The sequence below is a fragment of the Xyrauchen texanus genome, chromosome 34, assembly GCF_025860055.1.
Source record: "Xyrauchen texanus isolate HMW12.3.18 chromosome 34, RBS_HiC_50CHRs, whole genome shotgun sequence".
NCBI classification, from domain to species: domain Eukaryota; kingdom Metazoa; phylum Chordata; class Actinopteri; order Cypriniformes; family Catostomidae; genus Xyrauchen; species Xyrauchen texanus.
In genome coordinates, this window is record NC_068309.1 from 38,212,801 (window position 1) to 38,225,094 (window position 12,294).

A 12,294-nucleotide genomic window follows, 5' to 3' on the forward strand; every position below is an offset into this window, starting at 1 on the left:
CAGTCCAAGGGAGTCCTCGGCATCAGACATCACACTCTCCGATGCATCGTCCTCAATCCTGTGGGAAGAAGGAGCAATGCAGGGTGCAGCTGGGGTGGCTTGCTTTCTGTTGAAAGCAAGCCGCGACCGCAACGTGGTCATGGTCATGTTCTTGCAGTGAGAACATGAACCATCCACAAACGCCGCCTCGGTGTGATCGCGGCCCAAACACACGAGACAGCGCCTGTGGCCGTCTGAAGCGGAGAGGCTTCTACCGCATCCAGGAACAACACAGGGGTGGAAGGGCATCTTGAAAAAGACGCGTCCTGAAAAGGACGTTCAACGCCGCTGTGTTTTGCTCTTTTAGAGAAATTCACTCTTTTAAGGGAAATAACTCTTTTAATACACAGTATGTGTGTGTGTCTGCGCTGTCGAAGCGCTCAGGGGCAACAATGCACGCCGTGCAAAGTAGGAGAAAGCCGCTGTTGTGCGCCGTCAAATCCAACAGCATGCAGATCGTCAGAGGAACAGGAACGTAATAGTGGTGTGTAAACTCGCAGCAAACTGCAGACGGCTCCGAAGAAATTTTCTGAATGAACTCCCGTATTTGCGCTGCTTAAATACCCGTATGTCCGGGAGCAGGACATGCAAATACTGGCTGCCAACTCTCATTGGCCTTTTTTCATAGATCAGAGGTGGAAATCGGCACTCAAGAGAGACCCCTACTGTTGCTTCTCCGACACAACGTGGAGAGAGCGACAGAAGGGGAACTGCTATCTACCATTTAAAATACAATATTTTATTATTTTTTTTTTTACAAAGTTAAAGTTTTGCGTGAAATTGAGTAAATATAGTGCTAAATAAGAGTTTATATATTTTTTTTTGTAATTTTATGTTTATGTTATTTACTATATTAATTTATGTGATATATTGTATATGCCACCCTGCTCTCTGGATATCGGCGTTCACTCAAAAATGAAAATGATCCCATAATTTACTCACCCTCAATATTATAAAATCATGAATTATAAATTATTCAATTATAAAATAAATAAATTTATGATAAATCATTGACACGCAGTTATAACAACATGAATAAATGAGCGACCTTCATGCAATACTTGCCAAATAGTGAGCAGTTGAAAAGAACATGTTTTAAATGCTTAATGACTACACGTATTCATATTCACATAAATCTCAATAATAGTGACAAACAGCATAAACATCTTTAATGAATGTCACCACACAAAAGACAACTAACAGTGTTGACAAAACAACAACAACAAAACAGCAAACTTCCAAACAGACTTAAAACAGTAACTGTTTAATTTATTCATTTCTGCAGGCAGGGAATTCACAACCCCTTAACAAACCAGTGTTCGAAATGAAAGTGTTTGCACAGACGTGTTTGTTAGGGTAGTTGGACCAACATTTGGGGATTATTGCTGGTCTAACATGTATTTGTGTGTAGATTCTAATTTCAAATGTCCTAATATTTGTGACTTAAAAATACAAATCTCTGCTTTATTTTCACTGAGCATGTGCACTGTAGTCAATTGCTCTGAACAAAGCTCTGCATACACAGACCTCTTTTAATGACATTGTAATGTTTGTTAGGCTAAACAGATGTGTACATTTGCTGGCTGAACTAGCTGTTGTAAGTCAAAGTAGACATTGAGGTAACTCCAAAATCTTCATTAGCACAACAATTATTTGTTGGATTTTTAACAGTGCAATTTCCTTGTCACATTGATGTCAAAAGGATGTGCAACTCCGAGTGGTGTCCTGTCTTAACCAGATCTAGTTACCTTAAGTCCATGATAACAATTTCCATGTCTGGAATTTTAAAGGTGCTGGAAGCAATTTGAGCTATTCTGTAACTTTCAACAGATTAGCTGTTGAATTAGCCACGTCCCCCTTTCAAAAACCCTGTACCCCAGAGACATGTGAACACACACATACACATCAGATGCAGAGGGGAGCGTTTCACGGAAACAGGTCACCATACCGGAACTTATAAGAGCATATATAGGCTGCCATGTGAATGTGCACAATTGACAGGCAGAAAGTCTTCTGACTGGCTAAACAAATCATCTGACCACAGCCAGCGGACATCTTTTCCAGGTGTTTTCTGCTTGTCATTTCATAAAATAATCACTTACAGCAACTTTAAACCATACTGACCTTTATATATGTTTCTAATGTTGGCAACTCCTTAATAAATTCTTCACGTGTCTTTTTTACATTAGAGTACATCTTATTAGTTCGCTAATGTTGAATAAGTGTTAAGTATTTATAACATGTGAGGTAAAGTAGCTCAATATTTGGCAAGTATTGTATGGAAGTAAAAGTATTACCTATGCTCTCTTTGAACCATAATTAATGGTTAGCAAATTGATGTGTTCAACTCTCAACGTCACCCAAATAACCTCTTTCCATTTGAAAGAATGAAACCCTCCTGGTACTGTCAGGAAATCGTCTCGGGTTACATGTGTAACCCTTGTTCCCTGAAAAAAGCGGAACGAGATGTTGCGCTGTTAAGCGCTACGGGGAACAGCTTTAGCTGTGAGCCGAGCTGAATAATGTGTGGAACACGTCAATGAACATTGACCGGAATTTATAGCCTCGGCTGATGTAATCATTAGATGCACCTGAGGCCAGGCTATAAATGGATACGTCACCAGGTGTCGTCAGATACTTCTTTTTGAAGAGCAGTCCTGGGACGTCCCAGTGCGGCAAAGCAGCGCAACATCTCGTTCCGCTTTTTGCAGGGAACAAGGGTTACACATGTAACCCGAGACGTTCCCTTTACAAAAAGCTTCACTATGATGTTGCGCTGCTAAGCACTACGGGGAACGCAATACCCACGGCGCCGCACTTGGGGCTGTCCGGACCCCTACGGTTGTGCAGTGTACTCACAAAAACGCGAGAGGTCTCAGACATGAGCTTCAGATGTCGACTCAAGGGCATAAGAGCCCAGAGTAACAAAGCATCTAACCCATAAAGTTCGATGAATTTGTGTGAAGAGAACCCTATCGCAACACAAACTTGTCATAAAAAACTGATGAATGTGAGCGGAGAGGACCAGCCTGCCACATCACAAACTTGTTCAGGCATGAGCTGAGATGTCGACTCAAGGGCATAAGAGCCCGGAGTAGCAAAGCATCTAACCCATAAAGTTCGATGAATGTGTGTGAAGAGAACCCTATTGCAACACAAACTTGTCATAAAAACAGATGAATGTGAGCGGAGAGGACCAGCCTGCCGCATCACACACTTGTTCAGGCATGAGCTGAGATGCCGACTCAAGGGCATAAGAGCCCAGAGTAGCAAAGCATCTAACCCATAAAGTTCGATGAATGTGTATGAAGAGAACCCTATCGCAACACAAACTTGTCATAAAAACTGATGAATGTGAGCGGAGAGGACCAACCTGCCGCACCACAAACTTGCTGCAGAGGGAGATCTCTCGCCAAGGCTTTAGAGGAGGAGAGCCCTCTGGTAGAGTGCGCCCTAAAACCTACTGGCAAAGCTTGATCGCGTGCCTCGTAGGCCCGGGTAGTAATGTCCCTCACCCAAAGTGACATAGTCTGTCAGGACGTGACTGCCACCCAGTCACGGCTTCCAAATGAAGAATTGCTGCCCTGATTTTATGCCACTAGCAAATGCGGTGGACATAAGTCTGACGGGTACAGACTGGACAAAGTCTGAGAAGTCTTAGCTGCTCCGGCGTTACAAACGGCAGGGAGCAGAAGGCTTAGAGAATAACCGGCCAAGGGTCGCGAAAGGCACCTTGGGCAGGTAGTCAGGGTGAGGGTGCAAAGAATGCTTTTGGTCCTACCTGGGGCAACTCAAAACAGGCCGGCAAGAGAGACAGAGCCTGTAGGTACCCAAGTCTCCTCAGAGACGTAATTGCCATAAGAAAAACCATCTTGAGAGTCAGAAGTCTACCAAATGCTGACTCTAGAGGTTTTAAAAAGGGGGGGGTCTTACCCTATGAAGAGGTCCTAGCAAGGATGCCTCTTAGAGGGCACCCCGCCCACCAAGGCGTGGCAAACCGCCAGCACCCCCGAGGGGGGGGGGACTGGGTGACTCGGGCAGAAGTAGAGGAGACATTGCGCTATCAACAGAGGCGAAGAGGTCCTCTTCTGCCCTGTAAAATCTACCCAGATCAGTTCCAAGGGAGGGAGCCCTAGCACTTGCAATGGTCTCAATAACTTCAGGAGAAAGCCCTGTGAACCTCAGTTGGTACCCTACAGGGGCCAAGCATGAAAGGTTTCACAATTCGGGCCGGGGATGAATATGTCCCCTGAGCCTGAGAAAGAAGGTCCTACCTGTTCGGAATCGCCCAAGGCGAGCCGTCGAGGAGAGATATTAACTCCGAGAACCATATCCTGTTCAGCCAGCGCAGCGCCATTAATAGGAGGCAAGACCCTTGCTGGTGAACATTGCCAAGACTCCCGGAGCAGAGAAACCGGGAAAGAAACACGTACAGACGCATTCTGGGTCATGTATGTGTCTTAACGTCCAGACCCAAGGGGCTGGGTGATTTCAGGGAGAAGTAGAGGAGACATTGCGCTATTCATAGAGGCGAAGAGGTCCTCTTCTGCCCTAAGATCTCACCCAAACTTGTTCCAAGTGGAAAAAGCCCGGCATTTAAAAAGGTCTCGATAACCTGAGGAGAGAGCCCTGTGTTCCTCAGTTGGTACCCTTAGGGGCCAAACATGAAAGATTCCACAATTTGGGGCAGGGATGAAATATTGCCCTGTGCCTGAGACAGAAGATCCTTCCTGTTCGGCATCGCCAAAGGCGAGCCGTCGAGGGAAGAGATTAGCTCCGAGAACCAAGCCCTGTTCGGCCAGACCGGTGCTATCAGTAAGAGGCAAAAACCCTTGCTGGCGAACTCTGGGCAACTACTACCTTAGGGTGGAGTTCTTAACTCCCCCGTTGGTATTTTCTGTCTGGACAGTAAATCTGCTCCCATATACGGGCATCCAGGGATATAACTGACCTGAGTGACAGGAGCTTGCCCTGGGCCCTAAGGAGAACACAGCGTGTCAGAAATACAGCTGACAAGAACGTGGGTCTCCTTGATGATTTATGTAAGAGGCTACCGCTGCATTGTCCACCCGCACCAAGACATGGCAGCCTCAGGAGGAGGTATTTCAGGGCCAGAAATATAGCCATCAACCCGAGACAGTGACTGTGACAACCGAGCTGAGGACCCTCCTATCCCCTTAAGCTGGACGACCACTTAAGGCTGCTACCCCGCCCATCAGGGAGGCGTCTGTCGTTAGCAGCCTGCGACAACAAGACGCACCTAGAGTGGGACCCAAGGCAGAAAACCGGGGTCTGAACCACATAGAAAGGGAACAAAGCCTGAGGCACGTAACCCTATTTAGCCTAGGGGTTTTGGCCCTTGGAAGAATCCCCTGGCTTTTGGCCACAACAAAAACGGTCTCATGAGCAGAAGGTCCAGAGGGATCACTGTGGATGCATTCATCCTGAGACCTGGAAATCATTGATACTGATAACAGTGCAACCTTGACCTAGCCTGACTTTGCTCAGGGTGATCTAAATGGACTCAATCCTAGCGGGAGACAGTTGTGCCCGCATTGAGATTGAACTCCATACGATGCCCCGATAGACAGTGTTCTCAGTGGGAGAGAGGACGCTTTTCTTGGCGTTGAGCCTCAACCCCAGAGAAACAGATGAGCTAAGATGATGTCCCTGTGCTGAACTGCCAGTTCCTGGAACTGCGCTAGGATCAGCCAGTCGTCTACATAATTCAGAATGCAGATGCCCCGGAGTCGCAAGGAGCCAGCGCTACATCATGCATTGTGAATGTGTGGGTAAAAAGGGCTAGGCTGAGTGAAAGATCCTGACCCTTGAAGACTTCGCCCCAGGAAGTGAACCTCAGGAACTTTCCATGTTGTGGCAGAACTTCTAAATGAAGTATAGAAGTGCGTCATAAGATCGATGGTGACCAGCCAAACGAGTTGTAGGGCTTGAGACACGACCGTCTTGACAGGCATCATCTTGGACTTGAACACCCATGGGTAGTTCAAGCTTTAAGATCTAAGCCAGACGCCACCCCTCACCCTCCATGGGTAACGGGAAGTATTTAGTGTAATAACCTAACTCTCGCTCTGGAAGGGGAACACATACCATGGCCCCTTTAACCAGGAGAATGAGTTTTTGTTTTTACAAAAAAGAAATCCGGTTTACGGTAGTGAGAACACGCCGTTGAAACACGGAAAAGCAGCGAGTGAATTAAATCCTGACGCCCTTATAAGACCCACAGAAAAGAATATATCCGGCAGGAGTTTCCACACTGCCAGGATCTCTGAGATGGGTATTATATTTTAACACTTCCTGTTGAGGGGTTGTCGGGTGTTTCGCGTCCTGAATAAGATGCAGGAACAGCGAAAACACCCAATTTTGATGGAAGCCTCTGCAACCCGAAACACCAAGAGGTGGCGGGAATGGGGGGCTTCGAGGGGGTACCGGGAGGGGTGAAGTCAAACACGTGCCCCATCCCGAGGGGAGGTACCCCCTAATCTAGGTGCAAGACCGTCAGGGTTTTCTCTTTGGTCTTGCTTCGGGGCTAGCGAGGGCGGCGGGACTGTCCCCAATCCCTGGGAGGAGGAGCACGACTCGCCACGCTTTGTTTTTGAGCCTCCCTTCAGTCAGGACCGAGGCGGGTCTGCGGCTTGCTCGTCAAGCGCAGAACCCACACTCAGGTTGTCCAGGGGGTCAGCCTGGTAGGCCTGTAAAACAGCATAGTGTGCAGAGCAGCACCAGCCTGACCTGCTGCTTGATAAGCCCTTCCCACTAAAGTGGAGGTTGTCCTACAAGGCTTTGAGGGGAGAGAGGGCTTCTTAAGTGACGATGCCAAGCCCGGCGAGAGATAGCCCGCAAGCGTCTCTTCGACCGGCGGCATCACTGAATACCGCCGTGCCTCAGCACCCATGATAGTCGAATATAATGACGTTGAGGGTATGCGAACACGGGAAGGAAATATATATATATATATATATATATATATATATATATATATATATATATATATATTTTTTTTATTTATTTATTTTTTTTTGGGCTGAAAAAGCTCTTCATGGAGGTTATCAAAGAAGGGAAGGAACCCATGAGGTGTTCCCTTTCTTAGACTGGAAGATAAAATATATCCCCTAATTTGAAGCGTTTGGAGCATTTGGGGGTCTCTTTTTCACGTGGCCAGTCCAATCTGGCAACCGCACGAGTAACAACATCGAGCAATTTCCTCCATAGATTTTTTTATCGTGGACGGAAAGCTCGGAGGCGGGAAGAGAATGACCCGAAGAAGCATCGAGATCATGTGTGAAGGACCAGCTGGGTTTGGGGAGAGAGTGAGAGAAAGGGATCAACCCGTCTCTTGCTCCTCAGCCACATCCATGCAAGAGCCCCACGAACGATTTTTTTTTTTCGTGAGTGCTGACTCCCGGAAGCAAGCGAGGCGAGCACGGCGCACTCTGCCTGTTAAAGCAAATCGCAGTGCTCGCACCCGCCCTGCTGCAACGCGAGAGCAGCGTGCTCTTACCCCCAAACAAACAGAGCAAAAACTGATGTGTGTGTCGTCTTCAGCTATAGAGCTGAAGAGGGGAACACGCACCGTTTGCGGCTTTCAGTCATTCTCTCTTTTTCTAAACAGAAGAGAACAACGTTCACTGCACACTGCCTAACTGATTCTAACTTCTAACAGAGGAAAGAAAGTTTTGACTGGGTTTGTGAAACACACAGAAACAGAATCGCTCTGAAAAAAGAGTTTCTGACGACACCTGGTGACGTATCCATTTATAGCCTGGCCTCAGGTGCATCTAATGATTACATCAGCCGAGGCTATAAATTCCGGTCAATGTTCATTGACGTGTTCCACACATTATTCAGCTCGGCTCACAGCTAAAGCTGTTTCCCGTAGCGCTTAGCAGCGCAACATCGTAGTGAAGCTTTTTGTAAAGGGAACATACAAATCATACATGTTATAGTTCAGTTAGTTTCTCTTTGCTGCACCAGAATGTAAATTGGCACATGTCATTTGTTCAAGTAAAATCAATCAAGCATTTGTGTGCCCAAATTAGACTCATGTCAGCACCTGAAAATTATTTTCTGCTCTGATATATCTGACCCGAAACCCAGACTATTATTGACCTGCACACAGACTAACTAATTGACCCGTTGCTAATATCCAACCCCCTTGGTTAATGTTTCACTCTTATACAAGCTTTACAGAACATGACTGTGATTTTAGTGAACAGTGCTGTATTCAGTGCAATGTGCTCATAAAGTGGTAAACATTCAATGAATATTATTTTTATGTGGGCTGGAATAATGCAAAGTATTTTTATCCACATTTATTACCTATCTTCACTAATAAGACCTGAAACAATATGTAAATGTATAAATGTTATTCAAGGAATATTTCACCCAAAAATGATACTTCTCTCATCATTTACTCACCCTTATGCCATCTCAAACTCGTATGAATTTTTTTCTTCTGCGAAACATAAACAAAGGTTTTTTAGGAGTAATGTGTTTATACAATATAATGCAAGTCAATGGGGTCCAACATTTCCAAGCTCCAAAAAGGACTTAAAGGCAACATAAATGTAATCCATATGACTCGAGTGGTTTAATCCATGATTTCTAAAGAAATATGATTGGTTTTGGGTAAGAAACAGACCAAAATGTCACTCTTTGACATCGGCAGTGTCCTTGGTGCGATCATGAGAGAAGCTTGATTACACTTTCCTGCGCTTGATGCATGCGAAGAGCACATGTACAACACATTTACAGTGATCTGATATGTAATGTAATAAAAAGTAATACTTAAAAGTAAATGTAATCTGATTACACAAATTTTAAATCGTAATGGAATCTAATTACAAGTACTTCATTTTTGTAATATAATTACGCAATCCAGGTTACATGTAATGCGTTGCTACCCAGTTGGTGACATTTTAAAGGCTGGGCTAAGCGAATAGTCCATTGTGTCACATTGTTAAACTGACATCTACAAATTGTCATGGAAGTAAATGTTCACACGTGATTTCTACATCGTGATTTCCACACGTGATTTCTTAATAATGCTCTATTTAACGTTTGTCTTGCAGAGGTTGTTCAGCTCAGTCTAGCCGATGATAAGCGGGTGAGCGTTACCACTGTGACTGTTGGTCTAAGCACAATGCTGTCCTGTGCCATTCAGGGCACCCTGCGACCACCTATCATCTGGAAAAGAAATGGCATCATCCTCAACTTCCTCGACCTGGAGGACATTAATGTAAGTACTTTTAAAACAAAACTTTTTAACAGAATATTGTCATTTTAAAAGTTCATAAAATGTTTCAATTTTGTACCTGGCTTAGGTGTAGCACTTTGCATTATGACCGTGCAATACGTCTTAATCTGTCTCCATGAGAGCACTAAATCCAAGTATGATTTTTTTCCCAGGACAACGTACAACTGGGCATTGATGGGAATTTTCTGTGGGTGTTTATGTGCAAACTTTGGGTGTACAGTATATTTGAGAAATCTAAATTATACTGTGCAAAAATTTAATTAGCCCTTTTTGTGACAAAAATAGGTCATGGCATTTTAGATGTCTGAGAAACAAGTCTTTTCTCAGCACAAAGTCTAAACTCTGCATCTACATTTTTGCAGGGGATTCCTGCTTACATTGTCTATAATTATTCAATTATTCCTGACGCCACTGCCTTTTACAGGCAAATCTAAATAGCATGTCATAAAGACATATCTAACATTCAAGAAGGATACAGTTACAGTGCAAAGAACAGAAGACAAATATATTTATAGTGTTCACTAAAGCAGTATCGCATGAGCAAAGTGCTCTTGTTTCCTGCAACACAACTGCCAGTGTGATATTGCATTCAATGAAAACAAGGAAACTACTTTTTTTAAATGCCACGGATCAGAATCTGCTGTTGCTTGATCTAAAGATGCTACCAAGCCTCCGTTACTTATTAAAAATAGTAGTAATCATGGAGTGAGATGCCGATGACTTCAGTGAAACCTGCTCACTGACAGACACTGCAGACTTTCTGAATGACAACTAAGCTGGCTCATACACCTAAAAGACTGTATTTTTCCCTTCCTGCTGGATTTAAGAGGCACTCAGTAAGGTTTTGCTTATTCAAAAAAGTTTTACAGATAAAGACATGAAAAACACTTTTAAATTTATGTACACTCACGTTAGATGAAGACTCCAGTCATGTCAGTAGTTAAATAAAACTACCCCCACCACTTTATGGGCACTGCCATATTGACTACTACTAATAACATGTTTACCACATATAATACTTTCAGACAATAATCCATCATATGAAGAAATCAAGCAAACCAAACAATATGACAACAAACACAATAAACATCCTACAGTATACAGTGTAGTCCAGAGTAATGGTATTGATCAGCAGGAGTGTGATCCACCCGGCAGTTAAAACAGAATAAGTGCAAGTGCAAAGATAAAATGTCCAAAGAAGAGTGAGAAGAGTTTCATCACTCCAGTCTCTACTGGAGTGATGAAAGGCACCACTACGACCTGCTGCTCTCAAACCACAGATCACAAATAAACGGTGCAATATCAAGCACTGAGTGCAAAAAACATGATATGGTCACATCCCCACTACACAAAACAGCACTACTCACAGGATTCCAATATAGATTGATGTTAGCATGTTGCTTAACTTAAATACTCTAATAAAAAAAAGTTGTGCATTTTATGGATAATTTTCAAAATTAAATGAAATATAAATGTATTTAAATTAAACTTCAAGGGATTTTCACAGAGCATTCTAGGATTGTCTTCATGACTAAGGGTACACGCAGACTTTGGCCACAGTTGAGAAACAACAGCTAAACATGATTTCGATTTTCGATGATAAATAATTACATACTCCTGTTAATTGAGCAGCTGCTGAATATTTGATAATTATCAATAAACAGGGCTAAGTTGGAATCCAGTTGCATTGATTTTTAACAATTAATCAGTATGTTAGTGGTAAAAAAAGCTCTTGCAAAACAAATTATGGATGTTAATGTTCATTACCATGACACATGCTCATTATTCAGAGGCAGGCTTCCTATTTCCAATTACTATACATTCTTGCGTTTTCTGCACTTTATATCATGTTGTAATGAGAAATAACACAATGATTTGTGTCATGCTGATTTCAAACACTGCAAATCATGTGTAGAAAAAAATGGGATTGAATTTAAAAATGCAGAATGGTAGTGCTTAATGAGGTGTGTCACGCTTGCGTTCGGCTCACCTGCGCTCCTGAAAGCATGGGTTCCACACGCTCGTTACAATACTCTAATTGCATGTTAATGAAGTGTTTGTTGAATGTTGCAACACTGACCCATCAACATAAATGCACAGTTCAACAAGAATGTGTGCACCAGTAAATAGTTCTGCATTACACTCTACCTTTGCCATAATAAGCAGTCATGTCATTAATATTTGATTGAACATTGTTTTGATGCATCACTTGCATTGGAGAAGACTTTACAAACTTTTACAAATAAAAATTAACTCTCTGATACTAAAAAGCAACAAAAATGCATCCCTGCTCCTGATAAAGACCCACAATCCCTTGTGCTCAAAGTGAAATGTTTCCTAACCTCTTGTCCAACAAGCCATTTTTAACATTCAGGGGCAGATTCATGAAACCTGCATCTTATTCACTAACCACCTTCAATCTATTATAGCGGGCGCAATCAGCACTGAAATTGCGCTCCGTCTTGAGTATTAAATTAAGTCATTGTCATTCCTTTCCACACAAACACATCTCTTTTCTCATTTTAGATTGCGCTTCATTCACAAAATTGCCTGCCGCAATTTAGATTGCGCTATTACCGCGAATGAAAGCAGGCATTCATTTTTTTTAAAAGAGATATTTGTAAAGATTTTAAACCGATCATATCAGCAGTAATTCATCAAATTGATCTTCTCAATCAGATGATGTAAAGAGCGTTATAGGTTGGCATTAATCCATCAATCACACTTTTGGCATGTTTAAGACATGATTTAGGTGTCTTGATCACAGTGATGCTGTACAGTCCTGGCAGGGTGTGCCAAATACAGTACAGTGGTCTGCAGCATCCTGCGCTAGATAACACCCAGAATTGACGCACAGCATCAGATTTGCTTGTGTTAAATTTGTGTTCAGCAGTGATTTTGTGGCCAAGTTTGCACCGCTGCCTGATCTGCATAATATTTTCTGTGAATGTTGCGTTAAACCAGCACAGACAGCGCGTGCA

The 12,294-nt window shown here is 43.3% G+C and overlaps 1 protein-coding gene across 1 annotated transcript in view; it reads left to right on the forward strand.

Annotated features, from left to right (window-relative positions):
- The window catches only part of LOC127627389 (follistatin-related protein 4-like), a 451,612-nt gene that overhangs the window by 383,046 nt on the left and 56,272 nt on the right, over window positions 1–12,294 (forward strand). The window contains exon 7 of the mRNA XM_052103721.1: window positions 9,129–9,295. Coding sequence (XP_051959681.1) covers window positions 9,129–9,295 — 167 coding nt within the window. The remainder of the gene's footprint in view (window positions 1–9,128; window positions 9,296–12,294) is intronic.